Here is a 27,427-nt window from a genome sequence, read left to right on the forward strand (position 1 = left end):
AGCCTGATTGGACTCTTCCTGGGTCGTCTTGGGGTCGTGGAGGTGACTAGTGGGCTTTCAGTTTTTAACGGGCTGGACTTTGAGGGCCACGTATTTCCGAGAAAAGTTTGGCCCAATGTTGAATTTCCGCGTCCGTGGACCAGTTCCTGAATTCCGGGTTTTCTCAAGAAAGAGTGAATTTTGGGTGACTAGAATTCAGTGACTGTGACTCCTTTGCGGTCGATGAAAAATGAGAAATACACCTGTTTTCTCTTACTTTCACTGCATGTCTCTTGAAATGGTATGTTGAGAGGAAAATGTTTTCTCTTACTTTGGACAATGCAGCTGCAAATGAGGTTGATGTTAAGGATGTAATTGTAGAACTGAAGAAGCATAGTCCTTTAGTTTGTGATGGGAATGTTTTTTCATGTGAGATGTGCTAATCACATTCTTAAACTTGTTGCTAGAGATGGTACGCGTGTGATCCGATCTGCAGTTAAAATGTTAGAGCTTCTGTAGTAGCTGTGAAGGGACTCTACGGTATAGTGGGAGGAGTTCATGAAGTGCGCTACTGAGTGTGGATTGGACACTAAATCTGGACTCTCACTAGATGTTTCCACTAGATGGAATTTAACACATTTGATGCTAAGAGATGTTGTGTATTATAAGCTGACTTTTGAGAGGCTCAAGTCATATGAACGCCACATGTATGAGCATATTTGTCCTTCGCCTGAGGAGTGGGACAAAGCATGAACTTTACTCCCCTTCATTGAGAAAGTTCTTTGAGCTAACTGGGTTATTATCTGGTACTACCTCCGTCCTGAATGCAACAATGAGTTGCGTGCCACGAAAAGTGGTTCACGTTTAACCAAGTTTTTAGTGAATAATATTCATATTTATGGTTTTGAATTAATTTATTATAAAAATATATTTCGTAATTAATCTAATGGTATCTATTTGGTATCATAAACATGGATACTTTTTTTATCTATAATTGGTCAAACTTAAGGTATTAAAACGTGACACTGTGTTAGAATTGTATTCTTTTGAGGACGGAGGTAGTCCTTCCTATCCAACAGACAAATATGTTTTTAGAGGTTTTTGTGAGATTAAACTTATGCTCAATGAATGGTGCAGTAATATTGATCCCACTATTAGTCAAATGGCCAATGCTATGATTGTCAAGTTTGACAATATTGGAAGAAGTCTAATGCTGTGGCACTTGCTGTTGCAAATGTTCTTAATCCTAGTTTCAATAGAAAAATTGTAGAGTTTTACTTGAAAAAGCTATATAGAAATTCTTATCAAGTTGAAGTTGACAAATTCCATATTGTGATTAAGAAGATGTATCGGTTCTATGCTACAACTGCTCCTTCATCTTCAATAAGTAGAGCATTTGCAGATGCAGTGGCTGTAGACCAGATTAGGGACAACATAGATGAGGAGCTTGATAGCTTCCTATATGACAATGAAACAAGTGGGTTAGGTGAGGAATCAAATGAATTAGATAAATACCCAGCAGAACCATCAGTAAATCTTCCAAAGGCATCTTAACATACATTTGATGTTTTGGCTTGGTGGAAAAATCTGAGAGATGAATATCCTATACTTTCCCAACTTGCCCGTGATGTGTTGGCCATGCAAGCATCTACGCTTGCTTCAGAATCTGCCTTTATGATGCAGGTCGTGTAGTTGATCCATTTCGCACTTGGCTTGATCCAGAGATGGTAGAAGCACTTGTTTGAACTAAAGATTGGATAACACGAGCTAGAAAAGGTGAAGCTTTAAAGCTAATGCTTTTGTTAAAGGGCCTTGCTTAGGTGCAACCTTTACCTCATGGGAGGTAAGATCTCAAACAAATCTTAGCCCTTGATTTTTGAGTGGCATACAACAATGAAATATTATAAATTAATTAAAATGTTTAGAAAAAAGAAAAAGGAAAAGGCAACAAACTAAACAAATGTATATAAGATATATACTATCAAGAATAGTTTGTTCATTGTCACAGAAACCGATGGAGCGACATGCAGGTGGAGTGGGCAAGGCAAAGGGTGCCTAGCACCATGCCAGACTGACAAAGAAGAGCTATGTAGAGCAGTAGAGGTACTCCTCTGTTCTAAATTATAAGTTGCTATGATTTTTTTTCATTCATTTTGCTATGAATCTAGACATATTATTATATCTAGATACATAGTAAAATAGATGTACTAAGAAAGTCAAAGCGACTTATAATTTGAAACAGATGTAGTACATCATATATGTGAACATGTCATGTGAATATATCGATGGTTTGAGCCTAATCAACGTCAAAATTTGCATTTTTTATTACTGCATACTAATGTTGAAATTTAAATACCAAAATAGATTAATTTAAATAAATAACTAAAATGCACCTCTATATTTGTCACATTGTAGAAAAAATACAACTAACATTTATGTACAACTTTTTTTTTGAAACGAATCAAGCAGGAGAGCTGCCGATTATATTAAAAAGCAGATGAAGCCTAGACTGGGCAAAAATAAATAGACACAACTCTGGTCGGTTGGATTAGGACATCAATACACACCGAACCCCCCAAACTCAAAGAAGAAGAAAAAACAACTTTGACCGATCGAAATGCGCGACTCAACATAAAACACATGCTTCACCACCACCAAGCCACCACGAACTGATCACTACACTGCACCACCACCACCCGAGAGACAAAGCCGTCAAGACTTAAACGCCCTTGTCACTGCTTGCGCCGTTGTTGCAGACGATGTCCCGCACCGAGTAGCCCGCTGCTAAAGCAGGGCTTGCCGCTGCAATCCGCTGCAAGCAGTGTAGCCCTTCCGCAATCAGATCCGCTTGCGCCATCACTGAAGACATTGTCCCACACTGGAGTAGCCACTACAAAGTAGGGCTACCCGCCGCAGGCCGCTGCAAAGCTGCTAAACCAACACAAGAGGAGCTGCCTTAGGCGCACACCAAGCCAACCCCACCCACCGAGATCCACGCGTGCACACCGCAGCTTCCAGTACCCTCGTTGTCTAATCGAAGGTAGAAGTGCCATACATGTCCTTCGTCTGCCGGTCAGGAGCCTCCTTGCGTCGAAACAGCCACCGGTAAGCGGGACCGCCCGCCACCACACCAGGCAAGTCACCTTGGCAATGCAAGTCTGCTTGGCCACCACCTCCCACGTTGGTCTCCTTGCCAACTCCATGGGTGCCTCCCACGCTAGCTTCCTCACCAACTTCATGGTTGCAACTGGCGTACAGTCCCACTAGACCGTCACCCTCCACTGCCAAGCAGATGCGAGGCCCTCCAATCACCATGCCAACACCCTTCTCCTAACAGCCTTCTTCCACCGTGGACACCGCAAACTTGAATCCTCCACTAGGCCTCCACCTTCCTCGCCACGGCGCTGGCCGCCGCCGCCGCCGCAGACTGAGCGAGCACGAGTCCAAAATGACGCCTCCAAGGAGGAACACGACGCCATCGGCGCCACCATCGCCTGACTAGAAGGTTAGGTTTTCACCCATGACGCCTTGCAAAGGGGAGAGGACCGTTCGATGAGCGCTTCCAACGAAGAAAACGGCGCCCGGAGGTATCGTCATCATCGGCCCAACAGGAGCAAAGCTTTCGCCATGGCTCCACAACCCCATGCACGACAATGGCCATGGTCCGCCTACTGCGGTAGCCACCACGCCATCACTGCCGCCCTGCGAGTTGCCACGCGCGCAAATGCCAGCACACACCACTATGCCTATTGTAGCCGCCGCAATCTCACTCGGCCACTGCCGTGGCCCTTCCTCGCCTACGCAGATCTGGCCTCGCACGTCGGACCCGGCCCATCATTGCCACTGCCTTCTTGCGCCATCATCGGCACTGACCGACGCCGCCGCAGCCGTCGTAGGCCATCCATCGTGCCCCCAACGCCCGCCGTCCACTCCTAGGCGCACCACGCCGGCACTACGCGGATCTAGCCCCAGGATTGCTGGATCCGGTCGCCAGGGACGAAGACCCGCCCTGGCCAGCTGCCGCTGTCCCAACGACACTCGAACCGCCGCTGCAGCCGGAGAAGGGCCAACGCCGGAGTACCATGCAGATCCAGCCGCCAGGACAGGGAAGCCGCCGTCGGTCGCCATGGCCACCACCTCGATGATGCCCGAAACCACCGGTGCGCCCCTGAGCTTGGGAAGAAGGCCCCGCCACCGCCTTCCTTGCTCCCGCGCGGGCTTCCGACGGCGCGCTCTGGAGGCGGTGAGGGAGCGGGAGATGGGGAGAGGGGTCGGCGGCGCGGTGGAAGCTCCGTCCATGTCGCCCGAGATGGTCGATGCAAACGTGCATGGGTCAGTTTTTTAGATGTTCATTTTCTATGTACAACTAACGTTTATGTACATCTAACGTTGAGATAAGTTACAACTCCACGTAGATTAATTAGTGAAGAAATGTTACATATCATGTTGGGAAATCATCCAATACAAATGCACGGTCACATGTTTGCTTGAGATCAAGACAATGTAGCAGGGTTGGTTATCTAATTGGCTAGTTAAACATGACGTGGTTGATAGGTCTTTGGGCTTCGATCATCTAGGAGTCGCTATGTTTTTAGTGGTAGGCGATATCTCCGTCGACAGCGAGGTGCTTGTGGTGATTTCGTGAATTTCAAGATCAGCCAGCGCAGTTCTTCGGAGGTGTTCATAGGGGTAGAATTTACGTACGTGTGTTTATAGGAGTGAGTATGCGTGCGTGTTGTAGGTGTCTGCATTGTGCTGTGTAATTCTAAAAAAAAAGATCTTTAATTGATAGATATGTTACCTTAAATTTGATTACTTTCCTATTTCTCAAAAATAATAAAAAATATTTCTCCTATTACCTCTTAGGGGTAATATCTGAATATAGCGATCTAGTTAAATGTTGGATAAGTTAACTATATAGTGTTTGTGTTCTTAATGCTGTCCACCATTCATTTTTGGCCCTGTTCGTTTGGAGGAATTTGTGGGAGAGTGAACAGTAATTTTTGGCCATGAACAGTGAATTTCGGCTGAAATTAACACCAGCCGAACGGCCCCTTTGAGGTCTAAAAAAATGTTTCTTCATCAATAGTATTTTGATCTTGAGGTTTCGTGAGAACATCCACAATAATCTACCAGAGTCCAGAGGTATGTTTTGTTAATTAATCATCTCTTTCTGTCACGGCCACGCGCAGTCTCGATCAGGCATATGCACGCATCTAGCCAGGCACAGGCATTTAGCACCTAGTTTTTTCCTTCTCCTTTTTGTTTTGATTGCTACCACTCATTTTTTTAGTGCTTCTCCTTATTTTTTGAATGCCTCTCATCTGGGTACAGTTGTAGCATCTGTTCGTACACACGCATGTCCACTCAACACAAGCACACTACCCACACCACCTATGTACAAACAAACCTATAACTACACTCAGATATGAAGACCGCGTCCTTCTTGAGATCACCGAAATCCTCTGATTTCGTAGGCGACGGGCACGTCACGATCCCATTGTGGCATCACGCGTGAGAGGCAGACAAACTGTTGTATGGGTACGGAGGACAGCTGTCCCACCCAACTTTGCAGAAAGGGCCTCAAGAAAAACAAAAATTGCAAACAGGTCCCTGGACCCTTTCCCAACCGAAGACTTGAGCTAGCTCTGGGCGTCGCTGCCCACGTCCAAATCCGAGGAAGCTCCACCCCGAGCTCCCTGAATCATGGACCGGAGCTCGACGACGACGACGACTGCCACCGCAGGAAGCACGAGCCCGATCCAGCCACTATCTTGCAGCAAACCCACAGTAGCCACTGCATCCACGAAGCATAAGGCCAGTGACCCCGACGCTCTACCGAGACGACGAGCCACCACCGGCAAGACTCCTGAACAGGAGCCAACAGGATCTGGAGCTCCAACTCGGTCTCCAGATCCAGAGGGCCCTGACCTCACAGGCCCGCCACCGGCACCGGAGCAAGTGACGACGAGGTGGGAGAGGGCCAGGAGTACCTTATTCCACCATGGCGACGCCGTCACCACCTCACGACCGCCGCCGGGAGACCTATCCCTATAGCGGGTACCTAATCTACACCGCCGGTCGAAGATCCACCATTCCCCCACACATTCGAGGACCCAAAGGTCGCCGAAGGCGGAGGGGAATGGCGACCTCGCCGGCGGGAGCACGAAACGCCCCCTTTTCGCCCCTCTCAACTGTAGCTGGAGAGAGTTCGAGAAAGAGCCTCATCATGACTTCTTTTTTGTTTATTTTTTAGTGTATAAACAAGGACAAGGACACAACTAAAACAGTTGTATTTGTTTCTCTATTTTTCTTTCTTTTTAAAATTGTTCCATTCAACTCATGTACCAGTGAAACAAAAACAATGATTCATATGCCTGTTTATAAAACCTCGTGTCGACTGATGAAACATAAACTGCATTATACTGAAACAATATACTAGTTAATAATGAACTGACATGTATACATGGACCAATAACAGCATATTAAGTGACGCTGAATTATTGAAACGGGGACTCATCTGGAAGGCGATGGGGGATTTTCAAAGGAATAAGATTTGGATGATGAAAACACCAAACAAGGTAAAGTGTTTGTTCTGCAACACAATACACAGCATACCACAAGTACAAAACTATATTTCTGTACATGAATAAGAAAAGGAGCATCCATATCTTATTTCTATATGTATGTAGCCCAGAAACCGAATTCCAAGGCGAGTTAAAGATAGCAACGACAGGCAAATGTTGTGCACAGATGCACATATACCAAATGTTACAAAGTAATAACCGAAGTAGCATGCATCCTGCACTCTGCGTGGGCATCATCTTCCTCCAGAGAGACCAGACATTGTGCCAATGTCTGATTGATGAAATATGATGTGTGCGTCGAACCCCTCTTTGCTTTCTACATCCATTGGTATAAACTCAGGAACAGGAAGGTCGCCTTCGAGGTACAACGTGACTTGTTGCATGTTGGGTCTTGCATTGGGCAATGGATGTGAGCACCACAACCCCAACTTTAGTGACAGGCATGCCTCATCAGTGTTATACTCACTTTGGGGCCTACTATCCACAGCCTCCATAAGTGATCCATTGTGCCAATGCTCGGTCACCCAATCCACCAATATGAATGGGGTATCTTGTGCTCTTCCCTCAATGGGCCTTCTTCCACAAGTAACCTCGAGAAGGAGCTAGTATGCCGAAAGCGAACACTTCAGTTAGAGGGGTTGCTTTACCTGTACGTGCTAACTCTGGAGCTATATAACCAAAGGTGCCAGCCATGCGTGTTGTCTGTGGGTCAGTACCATGATTGTATAACCTCGCCAGACCAAAATCACCTAGCCTCCCGTTCATATCTCTGTCGAGGAGCACATTGCTTGACTTAATGTCTCGATGGATGACAACTTGTTCCTAGGATTCATGAAGGTAGAGAAGGCCTGATGCTATACCTTTTATGATTTGAAATCTCTCGTGCCAACCAGCACAAGGCCTATCATCACTAGTATATAGGTAGTTGTCGAGACTACCATTTGGCATGTACTCATAGACTAAGATGAGTTCTCTTTTACGATGACGGTAGCCAAGTAATTACACGATGACCAATGCTAACAACCTTGGCAATGAACTCTCTCATGCCTTGCCTTGATTCATGGGACACCCTCTGCACTGCGACTTCGGTCTTAGATGTTGGAAGTATGCCCTTGTACACCTGTCCAAATCCCCCTCTACCGATAAGATATTTGTCTTTGAATCCTTCTGTAGCTTGGAACAAATCCTTGAATGAGAGCCTATGTGGTCCAAACTCAATCTCCCAATCTTCCAAAAGATCAGCATTTACGAACCGCCTTCGCACAAGATAGACAATAGTGCCCACTGTGAGGAAAATTATTGTAATAACAACAGCTATCAGAGAAACAGACTGCTTGGAAATGGAGTGAGACTTTGCAACAATTTGAGGCAGCTGTGGTAGTGTGGCGATGTCGATGGTTGGAGCAGGCCCTCCCATTCGAAAGCTCCAACCAAGCACATAATGTCGTATTCCACCAAAGTTGTTCGTGGCCGCTGAAAAGCCTATATAGGCTGTCTCTATAAGTACCGCTGATAGGTTATGTTAGAAATTTAGACAATCTTAGTAGCAATTTAATCTAGAAAATAGTAATAATTAAAAGGTTTGTGACATCATATATGTGCTTGTGTGTTCTAAGTATGAGCATAATGTACATGATACTAACTAGCAAGGTTATTTATACAACATCTTACTGGATAGCGAAGAACAGAGACATATCCAGCGCCAGAGCCGGATGCACTAGTCGACATAGTGCATGTCGCTGGAGTCGTCCCGTGTGATACAGTGCAGAAGAGAAGCTGTGCCGACCACCAATGATCTCCTGGGAAGTAGAGGATGAAGCGAGAGTCGTTCCACGACACTCCCCAAAAACGTGATTGCCGTCCTTCACCCAAGCAGGCGAACTCGAAGATGACAGACGTTCTTGAGGCCTACTCTCCCAGGTTCCATGCGCGCAGGAACCGAGACGGGGAAAACCAGAGAGTTGCTGAATATGTGGTTTGTCTCGGAAGCGAAAAAAATGACTGACGGAGAAGCTGAGATTATATGCTCGCGGCCAGGGAGACGATGGGGCGCAGGAGGAGATCAGAGGACCGAGAAGATGTGTGGACGCAGACGACAATAACAGGCGAAACTTCCGCCCGCCACCCGCATAAAAGAGAGTAACTCCCGTAATTATGTGGATTGAGTGGCAAAACCACTCCCGTTCGTCCGTTCTCTCGCTTGCCTGCCTGCCTGCCTTGCCACGCCCACATCCGTTTGCTCACTCGCCTGCCTACCTCGCCACGTCCACAGCCCGCCACGGTCGCCGCCAGTGGCGGCGACGTGCGCGCGTGTGGCACAGCTACGTCCTTTTCTCAGCTTCTCAATATAGATGGACAATATCCAACCATATAAATCGAGTCATCGTCTAGTCAAAATCCCATACGGTATTATACCATATATCACGTATTATTACGAGCCATAGAGTTTATTTGATTTATTAAATATTATATGGGCCAATCCCATAATATATCTAACAATCCCCACCAAACTCTAGGGTTCGTAGTAAAATAGTCTCAATACCATATTTCTTTGATATACCAGAGTTTCAACGGAGACTGTTAAGTTGAACCTCCGTCTAGAACAAGGGTTAGGCTTATTCATAACTGAACAATAGACTATGCCTTGAATTGACAATTTTGCGTGAATTGAGATTCACCAAAGTCCTTATCATGGTACTAGGCTGCTATAAGTATCCCCTCTATTTGAAGCATATAAGTCACACTTCGAGGTCTTTCATGAGTATCTAGAGATTACCCAGATCTCATAGACTGTGACTAGCAGTCAAACTTATATAGGTGTGTTCCTTTTAGGATGTTCTATAGGACAACATCCCTGCTTAAATAAGCCACTCGGATCACATTAAGAAATTAACCAACCTGCCATACAGACATACAGTATAGGAGAAACAATGCATCTCAAATGATTTGATCCTTAAAATAAGGGGTCTCTCCATCAGTCAACCACTAGCTTGTTTCACCATCCTACTTTATGGGATCTCCAATCATATAGGACATGTTATCACTATGGAATGACCTCAAGTGGGTCTCAAGCCCAACTCTCTCGATGCACCTTCTATCACATTACATGATAGACCCTTAGTAAACTGATTTGCCAGATTCTTAGATGTATGGACATAGTCCAACGCTATTACTCCGGAGTTTCTCAGTTTTCTGACAGATTTCAACCGCCGCTTCACATGCCTAGTTGTCTTCATGTTATCCTTAGAACTGTTCACCTTGACTATCACCGTTTGATTGTCACCGTTTTTAGAAATTGCAGAGATAGTTTTTTCAACCATCGGTAAATCCATAAGGAGTTTATGAAACCATTCAGCCTCAACACTAGCGGTATCTAATACTGCTAATTCTGCTTCCATTGTTGACCTCGTAATGATGGTATGCTTGCAAGACTTCCGCGCCACCTCCAAGTGAGAACACATATCCACTTGTGGCTTTCAACTCACCAGTATCAGATATCTAATTAGAATCACTATACCCTTCCAGTACCCTTGGATACCCGATATAGTGAATGCCGTAGCTCATAGTCCCTTTTAGATAGCGCAACACTCTCTCAAGAGCACACCACTAATCATCTCCTGGATTTGAGACAAACCGGCTGAGTTTGCTCATAGCAAATGAGATATCAGGCCTCGTTGCACTAGCTAAATACATAAGTGAGCCAATAATTTGAGAATATCTCAATTGATCCCGTGCTATTCTGTGATTCTTCCTTAATAGCACACTTGGGTCATAAGGAGTTGGAGCAGGTGTGTAGTCACTATATCCAAAGTGACTCAGCACCTTTTCTACATAGTGGGATTGCACAAGTGTTATCCCACCGTTTCCTTCTCTCAGTAGCTTTATGTTAAGAATAACATCAGCCTCACCCAAGTCTTTCATCTCAAAATTACTTGACAAAAAATCTTTCACTTCCTTGATCATATTAATGTTACCTCCAAAGATTAAAATATCATCTACATACAAGCACAAAATCACATCTTCTCCTCCAACATACCGATAATAAACACATTTATCAGCTTCGTTCACAACAAAGCCAGCTGATGTTAAAGTTCTGTCGAACTTCTCGTGCCACTGCTTAAGTGCTTGCTTTAGGCCATATAAAAATTTCAATAACTTACAAACCTTTCCCTCTTGACCATTCGCTACAAATCCATCCGACTGATCCATATAGATCTCTTCCTCAAGCTCTCCATTCAAGAAAGTTGTCTTAACGTCCATCTGATGAACTAGAAGACCATGTGAGACAGCCAAGGAAAGTTGCATCCATATAGTCGTTAGATGGGCAACTGGTGAATAAGTATCAAAATAATCTTCACCTTCTTTCTGTGTATAGCCCTTTGCCACAAGCCTCGCCTTGTACTTCTCAATAGTACCATCAGGCCTAAGCTTTTTCTTGAATACCCATTTACATCCTACAGGTTGCACCCGTAGGGATGATCAACCACCTCCCACGTTCCATTAGACATAATAGATTCCATCTCACTCTGAACTGCTTCCTTCCATAAGTCAGCATCAAGAGATGAATATGCCTCTTCTATGGTTTTAGGAGTGTCATCCACAAGGTATATAAGATAGTCATCACCAAAGGATTTGGCAACCCTTCGTCTCTTACTCTTTCGAGTGACTATATTATTATCCTCCTCTGGATTTTTCACATGGGTTTCAACATTAGCTTGAATTACCGGTTCATGCATCTCAGGAAGAATAGATTCATGACTAAAAGTGCTTAGTGTATTTTTCATAGGAAACTCACTCTCAAAAAATGTAGGGTCTCTTGATTCCATAATTGTACCTTCAATCATATCAGGCCTAATATTTTTGTTCTTATTGCCAAAAGCTTATATGAACCAAGCATGTTAAAAACCTCATCTCTTTCACATACTCGAGATAGTATTGTCATCAATCACCAAAAAGGGGAAGATTAAAAGCATCTAGGCCCCTAGTTGGGTTTCGGTGATTTAATGACAATACGTGATTACTGTGACTAACGTGTGTTTTGTAGAAGCAATTAAGTTAGGTCATGGTAATGGAGATCGATTGGGCAATCATGGTGGTTATGCCCCTACGATGAAAATCGTTTCGGTTTTCAAAGGATGGACGACAAGGTTAAGGATGGACTAGTTCTAAGTGTCGTTTGGAGTTGAAGAGACACTTAGAGTAGTTTAGGACTTTATTTTTCCTTTGGTCGTACTATTAAGGGGGGTATGGACGGGTAGCTTAACCTAGGTGAGTCTAGTGAGTTAGGTGTGGTGCACACTTGATGAATCTAGCACTAGGTAGCTCTAAAATAGCCTTTAGATCCAATGGGGCAAACTTCATTCATGTATGATCGAGAGTTAGAAGTGAATGTAGGGTCAAATACTAACCGGACGCTGGCTCAGGGTCCGGTCAGTTCATTTGACCAAGGTGTTTTCATCTAGTGCGACCGGACGCTGAGAGGTCAAGTCCAGTCGACTCTAGTAAGGCTCTAGAGAGGGAAAATCTTGACCGGACGCGTCTGGTTAGTGCTGACCAGACGCTGGCCAACGTCCGGTCACACTGTAAACACTGGAGTTCGGGGTGAACTGACCGGCGCGTCCAGTCACCCCGCAGAGGCACATAACGGTTCGTTTTTTAGCCCATGTTATAAATACTTCCTCCATTCATGTGTGTGGGTACTTTTGCTTATTCCAACAGCTGAGAAACACCTTTGAGAGTGCCAAGAAGAGCAAGTTCCTAGTGAGGTGATTGAGATTTGAGAATTCCAAAGAGAGCCCTTATTAGTGAAATCAAGAGTAGCAAAGTGTGCATCCACCCTTCTCATTAGGCTTGTCGTAGTCAAGTGAGAGTTCGTGCTTGTTACTCTTGGTGATTGCCATCACCTAGACAGCTTGATGGTGATTGGAGAGCTTGGTGATCATCCGACGAAGCTTGTGGATAACCCAACTCAAGTTGTGAGCGGTTGTGGATGATTCACCACGATGGAGTGTCGAAGAATCAACCCGTAGAGAGCACTTGATCCATACACGGATCAAGGGGGAGCTACACCCTAGCGCGGGTGCTCCAACGAGGACTAGTGGGGAGTGGCGACTCTCCGATAGCTCGGCAAAACATCGCCGTGTTTCTCCTTCTCTCTTTACTTTGAGCAATTCAATTCTTGTCTTTTACATTCCTAGAATTGCCATGATAGAGTAGGATTGAAACTTAGGGTGCTAAACTTTTGTGCGTTAGATCAATAGAAACACTTTCTAGGCACAAGATGTTAATTGAGCTAAACGTAGAGTTTAATTATTGCAAAGAAATTTAGAATTAGCTCAATTCACCCTCCCTCTTGGGAATCTTGATCCTTTCACCTGTAAATTGAAAATCATAGTAAAAAACAATTATTGCACAATAATGAAGAACATCTATTCTACTCTACTTTTAAGAACTAATTATAGCATCACATACTAACAATGATGACCTTGACCACCATGGAATAATTAGCTAGAAATTTAAATGTGTTCATAGACACCAACCTTTTGGATGATGAATTCACCATAATTTAAGCCTTGCACAAATGTCCAATTGGAAAAGTGCTATCTATAATGGAGAAAGAATTAGAATGAGAATCAAGCAATGTAGCCATCAAAACAAAGCTAATTAAGCAACAAAATCGAAGGAGTGGATGCTTGTTACTAACCTTAAAGCAAAAAGATCAAGCCATTCTTCAAAATCTAAGCGCTAGCTTTATGGTGAAGAGTAGACGCAACAATGGAGGGAAGGGCCCAAACGCGCGCCTCTGTTCTCGGGATGGAAGAGAGAAGGAAGAAGAGGACAACTGTAGCCTTTTTGTGCTGTAGACTTGTCACTGTCGGTTGTTAGCTAGAACCGACAGTGATAGATCCAAATCACTGTCGGCTCTTGACTTAAACCGGCAGTGATGAGTGGCCGTCAAAATACTACCGGTTCAAGCCACAAACCGACAGTGATGTGATCCTTCACTGTCGGTTTTAGCCCAGCCCTAATCATTTTCTCATTTTCAAGCTTATAACCGGCAGTAAATGTACATCACTGCCGGTTGTCATAAATCCGATAGTGATGAGGCCGACAGTGATGTCCAAATCTAGAGTAGTGTATCTAGAAAGTGGAAAGTTTCTTCCTTCGTACTCTTTTTACATGCCAAACTATACCCTCTCCATGTATCGTACATGCCCCGAACCTAGAACACATGATCATATGCGGGTTAGAACAACTCGCGTCCAGCGATGATCAATACCGAGTTCGATTATAAGATGTATTGGGTTGCGTTCTTTGTATCTTGACATAGGCTCATAACTCATACTCATATGAGTTAGAACAACTTGTGTCTAGTATACGTATTGGGTTCCATTGCAAAGCACAGATACATTTTGCTAGTATATGTGCATGTTCGATATACATGACTAGTTATTAGTTAAGACTAAAAATTAACCTAAATTAGTTGTGGTTGGCTAACTAGTTGAAGATTTGGCTAAAAAATTAGTCCACCTATTAGCCTTTCTATTTGGATGCACTAAGGTTAATTTAAACTAAATTTTAGCTAAGCAGTTAGCCATATATCAAGTATGCCTTATATATATATAATATTAGGCATATAACAAAGCGGTAATGCTCTCTACCGCGCGTCTTCGTTGGGCCTGCGGACCAGGTTGTTCGTCCTAACTGAACTCACGCCTTGTCTATTTTATTAAAAAAATCTAACGCTTCCATCGGGACGGAACCGCCCTGCGCCTCGTGCTCCTGCGCCTCGTGCCGGACCCGTCTCGCGCCGTGCGCCCTATGCCTCACGACTCACGCGCAGACCCGCCTCGTGTCGCGCACCCCGCCCGTGCCTCGCATTGCGTGCTATCCACGCCTTGTGCCTCGTGCCGCGTGCCTCGTGCTGTGCTCCCCCGCGCCCGCGTCAAAGAGCCTTCGTTGCGCGGCAGCAATTATATGAGCACATGTTACAACCGTATGTTTCATGCACTTCAGATGTATGTTGCGTATGTTTCATCTAGATGTTACAAAAGTAGATCTGGTGTTGCATATGTTGCAATGGCTATACACGTGTGTTGCAAGTGTACGTTTCAAATATTTTTGTTTTTTCAAACATATGTAGCAAGTGTTTCATCTGGATATTGTATATGTTGCAAGTGTGTTTTCCAAATGTTTCAGCTGTTTCATCTAGATGTTGCATGTTTTCATCTAGAGGTTGCATAAGTTGTAGTAGCTATACACGTATATCGCAAGTATGTTTCAAGTGTTTTATCCATTTTAGACGTATATTGTAAGTGTTTTTTTTTATCTATATGCTGCATATGTTACAGCGCGCTCTGACTCACAGGCACGCATGCACTGCACGCACCCAGCGCTACCTATCTCTGTCATGCATGCAGATAGCTCCAATAGTCAAACATGCACGCAACAGGCGGTTAGTACCCAAAAGGCCTAGCACTCCCTAATCAAAGTACATACGCGCATGCAGAGTGGGCCAGCACCCAACGGATACAGAACTAGGCGTCCCTGCACCGCCAGACTTGGTCTCCCACGGTGGAGCATTTAGCTGAGGTCAACACATGGGTATGCACGCTATGCTCCCTCTATCTCTATCTCGCATTGATCTCTCTCGTATTGGGCCACACGCGCTGTGCTCTCTCTCTCGTATTGAGATACGCGTGCTATGCTCTCTCGCATGTAGCTAGGTGGGTCCACGCACATGCTCTTCCGTGCAGGCAGCAATTGGAGGAGGCGCAGGCCGCATATCTGTCGAGACGTCCGGGCGGCCGCATGTAACAAACGGAAAAGCTAACATGAGCGTCGGTCCGTTGTCAGCGAAAGCTAAAAAAATATGCTTCCATGTCACGTGATGATGGGCTGAAAGTCTGTCTCCCGATGTTGCACAGAGACTCTCGAGGTTGCATATTATTCGTGGGCCGTTCTGGGCCTGTTATATATTTACGCTGGGCTGCCGCTGGATTGAATACTTTCCACAAGATAGGTAGCGAGCCCCCTTCGTTCACCGCTGTCTCGCTTTTCTTCTCCCGTTCACCTCCTCTGCCTGCAACAAGTTCCTCTCCCTCGTGGCAACGACTGGACGACGCCGCCGTCGCCGCCGCCGCCTCCTCGCACGCAGATTTCCAGGTCTTCGCCGGTCCCTTCGCCGCCAAAGAGCAACCACTAGGTATGCCTACACCTTCTCTTTCCTTCCTGCCGGGCGAAACGAGCACCCAAACCCTAACTCCAGGTATTTGGCTATTTGGTTCGGATCTGGTATTTGGCTATTTGGTTCGGATCTGATCTAGTACAGGTGTGTACATGTATTGCGCCTACTGGCTTCGATTTGTTTTCCAAAAAATGTCGGGTGTATAGCGGTATACGCATGTCCTTTACTGGTTCCGCCCCTGCCTGGCTCAAGCGCAAAAATCATACTGGATTTTAGATTTCTGTGTACTGTTTTTATGGGCTAAATTCTACTTTGTGCTCATTTGTTTTCTGCGTTTCACTTTCCCCTTTAGCTATAATTTGCGCCGAAAATATGTTTCAGGCTAAATCTGCGAGCGGGGCATCTCCATCAAGTGACTCGTGCTAATTATGCGATCTTCATGGGCTGACTCAGTTGCGAACGCCGAGGAATCGGCGCCCGCGGCTGCTGCTGCTGCTGCTGCTGCTAACGGCTCTGTTGCAACTCATGGCAACTTGCGCCCCACGAGCAGCTCCTACGTGCCTCCTCACCTCCGTGGCCGTTCAGCTGGTGCCAGCTTTGACAACCAAGCGGGCTTAGTAGCACCGGCACAAGGTGGACCACTGCCCTTGGCTGCTGCACAACCTTCTGGTCAGGGCGCTGCTGTTGGTGGCCCTCGCTGGGCTGGCATTGTGAATGGTGGTGGTGGTGGTGGTGGCAGCGTTGGTGCTCCTCGCCAGGGTTATGGTGGTGGTGGCGGGGGCGGAGGTCGCGGTGCTTGGAACTCCCGTCCTGGGGGTTGGGACCGCAGAGACCGTGAGCCCGATCCTTTTGCCAAAGCTGAGGCTGAAGAAGTTGACTTCGAGGGCCAGGAGAATTCTGGCATCAATTTTGATGCCTATGAAGACATCCCTGTTGAGACTAGTGGCCATGATGTGCCTGCACCAGTCAACACATTTGCAGAGATTGATTTGGGTGACGCATTGAATGAGAATATCCGGAGGTGCAAGTATGTGAAACCAACACCAGTGCAGCGTTATGCCATCCCAATCTCCATTGCTGGGCGGGATCTCATGGCTTGCGCACAGACTGGATCTGGAAAAACTGCTGCTTTCTGTTTCCCAATCATCAGTGGCATCTTAAAGTCACCAAGGCCACAACAGAGGTCACGGAGTACAAGGACTGCTTGTCCTCTGGCTCTGATCTTGTCACCCACTCGTGAGCTTTCGGTCCAAGTATGTCAAACCAATAAACATTTAGTCAGTAGTAATATATGTAGATCTTTTTAATTTTGATTGTTTTTCTTCTAACGACTAACGATTGATGCCTTAGATCCATGAAGAAGCAAGGAAGTTTGCATACCAGACTGGTGTCAGAGTTGTGGTTGCGTATGGTGGCGCACCAATAACTAACCAGGTACCTGTTTTGTTGATGATGTGTTCTATTGTGATTCCTGGTATTTTAATTGCTGCATATCTCTTAACATATTTTTTGTTTGGTAGTTATTGTGGCTCCTTCCAGTTTAAATTATCGATGTTCTTTTTTTCAGTTTAGAATTTTAACAATATCTATTGCCATAAACTTTTTTTTACATTCGTTTATACTGTAAGAATGAAGTGGTACATGGCAATTAATGTAAAATATTGTAGTTGTATTGTACCGCAAGGAAGAAAAGGTGCGTTGACTCTCATGTTGCTATTGGAGAGTCTGCGTTGGTTGTTCAAGTGTAACAAAAATAGATACGGAGTATTCTTTTGCTAGTCTCCATGCCACATCAAGTATATAGATCTTTGGATATGAAAGCAAACATGTCTTGATTCTTGAATCACTAGTTGCATCATTATTTTTCTTATGTATCAGAATGTTGTGGTGTCATTGGGTTATAGATTTTTGGTCTATACTAATGCAATGTGAAAATTATTTTTGTTTATAATGTGTTTCTTGAAATATTGCAGCTGAGGGAGTTAGAGAGAGGTGTGGAAATCCTGGTGGCAACTCCTGGTCGCTTAATGGATCTGTTGGAGAGGGCTAGAGTCTCACTGCAAATGATAAGGTATTTAGCTCTCGATGAAGCTGATCGGATGCTTGATATGGGTTTCGAGCCACAGATACGTAAAATTGTTGAGGGCATGGACATGCCTCAACGTGGTGAGAGGCAGACAATGTTGTTTAGTGCGACATTCCCAAAAGAGATACAGGTTTGTTTCTTTCCTGTTCTCTTTCGACCCTTAAAGTAAATGTCATGTATTCTGTGTGTATTGTCACTCTAGTGGGGTTTCATACACTTGAAGCAACCAACGGATATGCATTGCCTACACTGTATGAGTGCATGTGTAGTCGTTTATCTTGTGTTTTTCTTCATCACCATGATTGTGTACTTGATACACAAAAAAATGTGTTTATGGTCAGTTCTATTGCGTTCAATTCTTGCAATCAATCATGGTTTGATCAGAAAATTATTAATTTATGGAAGACGGACCCTATTTTTTTCTATTTCTGGCTTAGTGTGTTTTTTGAACAAGGGTCTGACTAATTGTTTTAGAGCTATGGAGGCTATGCTTGCATTGCAGTACTGCTGAGTTTCACAACTATGTAAGGGTCACCATAAAATGTAGGCTTTTTGCTGAAAATATTTGTATTCCTTTTCATTTCGTACGGAAATTTTGTTATGAAGAAGCTGTAAAGAAAATGAACGTACCATTTGTCCTTATTTACCTCTACTATGTACTTCCAAAACTTCTTTAGTATTATCATGCATTATTTTCTCTTGGAGAAGTGCAACATAGTTAATTGATGGTACAGAAAATGGTATGATGGTCATGCCTCAAATACGGGGATTATATGAACTTGGTTACCCCCCCGCAGGTCGAGTTTTTTCATATGGACTTGGTTACTTTATAGTGGTGTTTGCCAAAGCATTTTGTGGAAAGAGAAATTTTACTGTCATAACTCATTGGAGACTGTTTAATTTCTTCTATTATAGGATCTTTATCACAAGTTGTTCGCTGTAGAATAGTTTGGTTTATAGGAATTGTGTGCTGAATATTTCATACATTGTTATGCAGAGGATGGCTGCGGATTTCCTTGCTGATTACATCTTTCTTGCTGTTGGGAGAGTTGGTTCAAGCACCGATTTGATTGCTCAGAGGGTGGAGTTTGTCCTTGATTCAGACAAACGAAGCTACCTCATGGACCTTCTTCATGCACAAAAGGCTAATGGCACACATGGAAAGGTACTATATTTTTTCAGGATTTGTTGTTATGTTTTAGGTTGAACCTGATTGGGTTGAAGTTACCTATTAAACTTAATGGTTATATCATACTATTTTGTATATTATTATTTCCTAACTTGTTCACAGTTTTCATGGCACTTTATCTTTTTTTTCTTTGTTTGATGCAGCACGCTCTTACTTTGGTCTTTGTGGAGACAAAGAGGGGGGCTGATGCTCTGGAGGACTGGCTTTTTAGAAATGGATTCCCTGCAACTAGCATTCATGGAGACAGGACACAACAGGTAGGTTGTAGGTTTCATGGTTTGACCACCTTGCATGCTTTTTTACATTGCAACCAATAGCGCATGTGCGTGCTTAAGATATAATAGTGTACAACACAAATTGGATTTATTTTAATCACTTAGTATCTTCATAAGATAATAATATGAGTAATCAATTCTGCAATTGGATTTCTTATTAACGCTAGTATATCATTAGAAAAGAGTACATATATGATATATCAGAAGCAATTTTGTTACCTATGTTTTATTTTGACATTATTGTGTATCTGCTAAATGAATAAAGCTCAAAAATCAAAATCTGAGCATCCAATTAATGCAATTTTTTCTGTTTCTTCAGTACGTTAAAAGGTGCCATTGATGTGTACATTTGAAATTTAAATTATTATTTTTATTGGAGGGGTGTTGATTACATCTAGCAATTGGAATACAAAAGAACACATCTTGTGCTGTTATTTCATTTGCTGAAAAATCGTTTTCTTCTTTGGTGCTCCTGGACCTGGAGAGTTAATCATTCGAGTACAATTCATGAGTAGAACGATAATGCGATGCATATTCAGAAAATAGATTCACTTTTCTCCCACATGGACTGCTTAATTTTTATTGCTATTGCTTTAATGATGTGGCTATTATGTAATCCTAATGTTTGAGATTCCTTGATATGTGGTTGACCATATTACTGTTCGTTCTTTATGCAGGAAAGGGAGCATGCTCTTAGGTCCTTCAAGAGTGGAGCAACTCCCATCCTTGTGGCGACTGATGTTGCTGCTCGTGGTCTTGACATACCACATGTTGCCCATGTGATTAATTTTGACCTCCCTAATGATATAGATGATTATGTTCATCGGATTGGAAGGACTGGACGTGCTGGGAAATCTGGTCTGGCTACTGCATTCTTCAACGAGAGCAACACTACGCTTGCAAGGCCGTTGAGTGATCTCATGAGAGAGGCCAACCAGGAGGTTCCTAAGTGGCTCGACGGGTACGCTGCCCATTCAGGCTACGGAGGCGGAGGTGGTAGAAACCGCAGACAAGGTGGCGGTGCCAGATTTGGTGGCCGTGATTTCCGGCGAGATAGGGGCAGTGGTGGGTATGGTGGTGGTTCCTATGGAGGTGGCGGCGGTGGTGGTGGATATGGGGGATCATCAGGATACGGTGGTGGCTATGGCGGCGGTGGCAGCGGCTATGGTGGTGGTCAGAGTATGAGTTCTTGGGACTGAACCGTACTCTGGTGAGAAGTGAAAAATGGGTCAACCGTGATCAAATTAGTCCCTATTGGGTGGAACAAATGCTTGGAATTTGTTGCTTGACTTGACGAGTACGGTGTCAGGAAATGTCCCCTTTGCCTTGGTTCTGGTGAAATCTTGTGTTTTTTGTTGTACTGGGGATTGTCTTATGTTATTATCTGAATTGGTGGGTTCTTCTACGCCTCATGCTTGTGCTTTCTCTTGTCACAAAATATCTGTTTGCATTTTTATATCATTTCCTTACTCCCGATCACAAAATATCTAGGTTTGTCATTTAAATCAACTTCTCTTGATTTTGACCTTCATCTTTATCAAAACTTTAGTATAAACATAACATTGGCGTTACGAAACTTCTTATAAAATGTACTTTTATGCAGATATAACTCTTTGTGTAAGATAGTATATTTTTATAAATATTTGCTGGTTAAGGGTAAAATGTTCATAGGACAAACCTACATGGATTTATATTTATGATGATGATCTATATTTGTGATGAGAGGAACGTCTTCAGATGTAAACTTTCATGGGATTATATTTGTGATTGTTCAGGGTATTTATATTTTTGATCGGAGAAGATAATATTATTGTTCAGCTTTGTTTCTACTATTTTCCGTCAATCTCTGCCTCAAAAGTGTGAGGAACGCCGACTTTTCATTTGCTACGACTACGACTACGAGCATGACATTGGCATTTTGTTATTCCCCTGATGTTATGCATTGGCATCCCAATCGGATCAAAGTTGTCGCTTACTTTCTTTGAGTAATTTAGGATAAATTAACGTGAGCACCCACTATTGGTATAATGGATACAAATCTCTACTATAATGGATCAATTAAAATTATACTAGGTCCTCTTAGTCCCCCGCTGAGAGCCTCTAACTATTGTGCACCTAGAAAAATACACATAAAAATTCGTCTTTATTAAAATCAAGGACTAATAAAACACCAAAATTCATCCGACGGTCAATGTTCGATGTGTGATTCGAGGCTTCTCACCCCGCGCCCTACATCCCACGCACGCGGGCTTCAAACGCGCCCCACGCGCGACTCCCCACGCTCCACACCGCCGCAGCCAATGGACGCCTGTCTGCCCCACGCACGACTCTTCTCGATCTCTCCCCCACGCGCGATGCGCACGACTCCTCTCCCAACGCGCGTTCCACTCCTCACGCGGTGCTACTACTACTCTCCCGACGTCGGCCGCCTAGCCCCTGGCCGCAGGGAGCCAGGCACAGGCCGTCTGCGCCGGCCGCCAGGCTGGTGGAGGAGATCCCGAATCCCTACTGGGCCCTGCCGCACCCTCAATCGGCGGTCGCTGGCGCTGGCTCGCAATCCCCAACCCCGCACCGCCGCTGATCCCGCCAGGATCAAGGCCTCGCTCCCTCGTCACGGGAACGGATGATCCCGTGAGCGCGAGATCCCCGCGACGGCCACCACGCGAGCGAGCACATCGCGGAGGTTGGCGACGTGACGGCCACGCCCTAGAGAGCAGCCGATCGATCGCATGCAGCGCATCCGTCTCCTGAGATCCCCATTGCTCCCATGGGTAGCGGCAAGGCGTCGTCCCCGCGAGGTGCCGCCGCTGCCGACGGGAGCGGGTTGCAGCCGGGCGGCGCCGTCTGCTGCATGTGCGGTGACCGCAGCCTCCTGCCCGAGCTCTACACGTACGTGCATCCATCCACCCTCTGGTCTCTCTAATCATTTTTTATCTTATTAATGTGCGTCGTCGTCGCTCATGTCCGTACCTACGACTGATCCCTAATTCGATCTGCACTTAGGAATAAACTCATCTAGGAGACTAGGACCAGGGAACAGAGGAGTTCGATACATATGATTCCCTTACTACTGTTTCAGTTGAGCGTCTAACAATTTCAGCACATTGAAGTGAAGAACAACCCCGATTGAGTAAGAAAGCATGTTCCAGAAATTTCTCTTATATTTCTCCGTGATGTGATTTTTCATGAAACACCCTATGAATAATTATCCTTTTAGTGTATTTTTAATGATGCAGCTTACTAAAATTCTTGGCGTCCACTAATATATAATTTTTATTTAAATGTTCTTGCAGGTATATTAGAAGGAATCAGTTAGATGCTGGGTTTCCCCTCTTTGAATAAAACTCTCTGAAATGGCATGGATTTGTGCAGAAAATGTATGGTTAGTACTCTATGCAGTTGGAATACATAAGTCCATTTAATTCCTAATGGGCCATTGTAAGGAGAATGGACCCTAGGCCCATTTACTTTGGATTCTGGTGTTTGATGACCAACACAACTAAATTGGACTAATGAATTTGCAAGTGTTTGTTTTGTAGTTCAATAGGGTGCAAGACGTGACTTGGACGAAGGTGATGTGATGATCCGATGATCAACACCACAAGCAAGACCTTAGGAGCACAAGAGAAGATCCAAGATATCAAGCAAAGTCCAAGCACAAAGATAGAAACCAAGCCGCATGTAAGATCACGAAGAAACAAGCTCACAGAGACGACCGGACACTGGAGGAAAGCGGCCGGACGCTCCGATCTGAAGGCTCGGCAATAGCAATAGCGACCGGACGCTGGACCGGACGTTGAAGGAAAGCAACCGGACGCTCCGATTAGGAGGCTCGGCAACAGCAGCAGCGACCGGACGCTGGTGGCAAACCGACCGAATGTAGGACAACAACGTCTGATCGAGTACAGAGAGGTTCCAGAGTGGCGAACTTGCGACCAGACGCGTCCGGTGGCAAGTGACCGGACGCTGGCAGTGTCCGATCAGTTGTTCGTAGCTCCAACGACCAGGACGTGATCAGTGTCCGGTCTATAGCAGAAAAGCAGAATTTCATCCCCAACGGCTACTTTCTCAGTGGGGCTTATAAATACAACCCTCAACCGGCCATTTGAATAGAGTGGAGCTGAGAAAACATATCAAGGGTGTTGATTGCTTAGTGATTTATTAGGTGATTAGTGTAGGTGCTTTGCGAAGTGCTTAGGTTGATTAGACCATCGCTTATGTGCTTGCTCTAGGTTTAGGCCTAGTGTTTAGCGAGGTTTGCATACCTTTTACCATTCGGTGCTTGCGCGCACCATTGTTGTACATCGGAGGGGCTTGTAGTCTTGCGAGATCACACCAACCGCGTTTGTGGTGTGGCCGCCACCGTGTACCAGAGGGAACAAGGCCTAGGACGTTTCGGCCGAAAGCTTGATAGTGAAGACGGCGGGGAGCATCCAGGAGAGGCTTGCCGGAAGGCACGTCGGAGACCTACTTGTGCGTGGGGAAGGCCCGAGGCTATCCACGGAGTTACCCGATGGGGAGCTTGGCCCTTGCGAGGGATTCCTTGTGAGGGGCTCCAACGAGGACTAGGTGGAAGCTTGCGCGCTTCTCGATATCTCGGTAAAAATGCTAGAGTCGTCGACGGGAGTTTGCATATCTCTACCTTGCTCTTTAGCTTCTGCATTTACATTGATTACATTACTCCTTTTGCGGTAGAGATAGCAACACACTAGCAAAACCTTAGTTGCACATTTAGATAGTTTATCTTTTGCATAGGTTTTGCTAGAGTTAGAAAAGGAGCCCATATTTAAGTGTTAGATTTTAAGTTGCCAAATTCATCCCTCCTCTTAGGCGTCATGGTCCCCTTCAATTGGCATCAGAGTCGGTTGACTCATTTTGGACCTTTGGCTTAATCGCCGTTGAGCCAACACTATTTAGAGTGGTTGGGATGGATACCTCTAGGCCTTCACACTTTGATGGCACTAACTTTCTTTATTATAAAGCTATAATGGCTTGATACATTGAAGTGGTTGATTTGGGAGTTTGGAGAGTCACTCGTGACGGGATGAAACTCATTAAGAATTCCGATAAACCCACAAAGAGTGAAGAAAAGGAAATACATTTCAATGCTAGAGCTAAGAATTGCTTGTTTAAATCTTTTAGCATGGATGCGTTTAACCAAGTGTTCACTTTAAATACGGCACATGAAATTTGGTTAAAACTCCAAGAGCTCTATGGCGGCACATCAAATGTCCGTGAGCAAAAACATTGTCTAGCTAAACAAAATTATGATTCCTTTACAATGAATGATGATGAGCTTGTTTCATGATATGTATTCTTGTTTGAATCTAATTATCAATGAGCTCCATTCAATAGGACTAACAAAACTAGATGATGCGAACATCATGAGGAAGATCATCTCCGTGCTACCACAAAAGAAATATGCAAGCATCATCACCATCCTTCACAACATGGAGGACTTGAGCACCATGACCCTAGCCATAGTCATTGGCAAGATAGTGACATTTGAAATGTCACACAAAATGGGTCAAAAAGAAGCCTCTTCATCAAGCAAAGGCAAAGCTCTCGCATGTAGTGAGAAAAAGATGAAGGGCAAGCAAGTTGAGACAAGCTCAAGCTCAAGCTCCTCAAGTGAAGACGATGAAGAAGATGAGGACGAAGGCGATGATGATGATGAAGATTCAAGTGAAGATGATCAATCTTTCTCCTCCACCTCTAACCTTAATGAAGAATCAATCAAACTAATCAACAAGGTGGAGAAGATGATCCAAAAGCTCAATGTCAAGGGTGTGCCTATCCAAATCCAAGATCTCATCTTCACTAATCAAAGAAATAAGCAAAGAAAGAGAAGGATACTATGGATGCAGCGAGTTGGGGCACTTTATGGAAGTTTGTCCAAACAAGCCCACACCCAAGACAAAGAAGAAGGCATGCAAGAACCAAGCCCTCACATCCCGGTTTTGAAGATGGAAAGAAACCCAACCATGTTTACAAGTTGAGAAAGGCTTTGTATGGATTGAAACAAGCACCAAGAGCATGGTATGAGAGATTGAGGGATTTCCTACTCTCTAAGGGATTCAAAATAGAAAAGGTTAACACCACTCTCTTCACCAAAAAGCTTGGAAATGACTTATTTATAATGCAAATCTATGTTGGTGATATCATATTTGGGTCAACAAATTAAGATTTTGTGAAGAGTTTGGCAAGATGATGGCAAGTGAGTTTGAGATGTCCATGATTGGAGAGCTTAGTTACTTCCTTGGTCTTCAAATTAAGCAAATGAAGAATGGCACATTTATGAGTCAAGGCAAGTACATCAAGGACATGCTCAAGAAGTTTGGAATGGATGATGCTAAAGCTATTAGTACACCAATGTGAATAAGTGGAAGCTTGGATAGTGATGCTAGTGTCAACATGGTGGATCAAAAGATGTATCGGTCTATGATTGGAAGCCTACTATATGTGACCGCATCAAGGCCGGATGTGATGTTTAGTGTTTGTATATGTGCTAGATTTCAAGCCTCACCAAGAGAAAGTCATTTGAAGGCAACAAAGATAATATTGAGGTACTTGAAGCATACAAAAATATTGAATTGAGGTATCCCAAAGGAGCAAGATTTGAGTTGATTGGATATTCGGACTCCGATTATGCGGGATGCAAAGTTAAGAGAAAGAGCACATCGGGCACATGTCAACTATTGGGAAGATCACTTGTATCTTGGTCATTAAAGAAGCAAAATAGTGTATCACTTTCAACCACCGAAGCAGGAGTACATTTCAGCCGGTAGTTGTTGTGCTCAATTACTTTGGATGAAGGCTACTTTGAGTGATTTTGGAATCAAATTCAAGCAAGTGCCATTGCTATGTGACAATGAAAGTGCCGTAAAGCTCACCAACAACCCAGTTCAACATTTAAGAACAAAACATATTGATGTCCGCCATCATTTCATAAGAGATCACCAACAAAAAGGGGATATTTGCATTGAGAGTGTGGGCACCGAAGATCAACTTGCTGATATCTTCACTAAGCCACTTGATGAGAAGAGGTTTTGCAAGCTAAGGAATGAATTGAACATACTTGACTTCTCCAATATGTGTTGATGCACCCCCCATTATATGACATGCCTCTCCTTCGAGCAAAGCAAGGTAAAGTTGATTGACATCTCATCCATCCATTGCTAAGGACTTGTTTAGTGCATCTAGTCATTTCTATCATGTACTAGGCTCATTCATAAAAATCAAATGAATTTGATGCTTGTATGGTACCACTATTGCTTGTATGTTTGAAATGATCTAGTGGTAGCATATGACATGTTTGTGGGCTTATAAACCTAGTGTTTGATCTAGAAAATAAGTTATAAGTGTTTAACTCAACATGGTACAAGATAACCCTTATTTAGATGTGTGAAGAAGCTTGTCCTTGGATCAAACCGAGTTAAATATCTTTTGCAAGTGATCTAGATTGAACCAAATTGAGAAAATGATCCTCATTTCACTATGGTTTCACCCCAACCTATCTATAATTTGAGCTCACCTTTTGTGCTAATTGTTGACAAAGGAGGAGAGAAATTCACAAAGATAGTAAGATAGGAGGAAGCAAACAAATGAAAACAAATGAAATGACATTGTAAGGGGATCAATAAAAAATGCACACAAGTAGGGGGAGCAAGCTCATAAACTTGAATGTTGTATTTGAATGTGCATTTCATATATTTGCTTGCATGGCACAAGTTTTAAATTTCAATATCCATGCTTATGTGGTGTATGCTAGTTATAGGCTTGAATGATGAAATGAGAAACTAGCATGCATAGGCTAGAGTAACTAGACTTATGTTCATTCTATGGAAACTAGACCCTTGCTTGTAATGTTGATCTCATAGGGTATTCTAGTTTTTATGTATGTCTAGTTACCAATGGTGCTAAGGATGGTATATTGGTGCACTTCGATTGGTATCACGCTTCAAAGGTCCATCTCTTATACCTTAGCACTATTTGGTAGATATTGTCTCCTATATTTCCTATCTAAGCATATGTGTAAGCTTCAATCCAAACTCTTAGCACATATGTAGGGGGGGGAGCAATCGCTACCATATGAGGATTCATGAAACTTGTCCATATTCTTTT

The 27,427-nt window shown here is 44.1% G+C and overlaps 1 protein-coding gene, 1 long non-coding RNA gene and 1 pseudogene across 2 annotated transcripts; 2 read left to right on the forward strand and 1 right to left on the reverse strand.

Moving 5' to 3' along the window:
* Nucleotides 1–6,799: 6,799 nt before the first annotated feature.
* On the reverse strand, nt 6,800–9,964 carry LOC136543563 (L-type lectin-domain containing receptor kinase SIT2-like; annotated as a pseudogene).
* A 5,648-nt stretch (nt 9,965–15,612) lies between these two features.
* LOC136541585 (DEAD-box ATP-dependent RNA helicase 52B-like) lies at nt 15,613–20,708 on the forward strand. The gene is made up of 7 exons (XM_066533526.1): nt 15,613–15,771; nt 16,135–17,006; nt 17,104–17,187; nt 17,727–17,969; nt 18,837–19,004; nt 19,172–19,285; nt 19,981–20,708. Exons 2-7 carry the CDS (start codon nt 16,182–16,184, stop codon nt 20,500–20,502), a joined length of 1,956 nt encoding a protein of 651 aa, XP_066389623.1. The 5' UTR covers nt 15,613–15,771; nt 16,135–16,181; the 3' UTR covers nt 20,503–20,708.
* An 896-nt stretch (nt 20,709–21,604) lies between these two features.
* On the forward strand, nt 21,605–24,478 carry LOC136545497 (uncharacterized). Its single transcript, XR_010781056.1, has 3 exons — nt 21,605–22,192; nt 22,307–22,433; nt 22,597–24,478. It is a non-coding gene; the product is annotated as an uncharacterized lncRNA (long non-coding RNA).
* The last annotated feature ends 2,949 nt before the right edge of the window (nt 24,479–27,427 follow it).

The sequence above is a fragment of the Miscanthus floridulus genome, chromosome 3 (genome assembly GCF_019320115.1).
Source record: "Miscanthus floridulus cultivar M001 chromosome 3, ASM1932011v1, whole genome shotgun sequence".
NCBI classification, from domain to species: domain Eukaryota; kingdom Viridiplantae; phylum Streptophyta; class Magnoliopsida; order Poales; family Poaceae; genus Miscanthus; species Miscanthus floridulus.

Excerpts from the sequence above, each read along its gene's own strand:
- LOC136541585 (XM_066533526.1), top strand. The coding sequence starts at position 16,182 with ATGCGATCTTCATGGGCTGACTCAGTTGCGAACGCCGAGGAATCGGCG. Across the intron at positions 17,007-17,103 it reads CTCGTGAGCTTTCGGTCCAA|ATCCATGAAGAAGCAAGGAA; the intron begins GTATGTCAAACC and ends TTGATGCCTTAG. Across the intron at positions 17,970-18,836 it reads CATTCCCAAAAGAGATACAG|AGGATGGCTGCGGATTTCCT; the intron begins GTTTGTTTCTTT and ends ATTGTTATGCAG.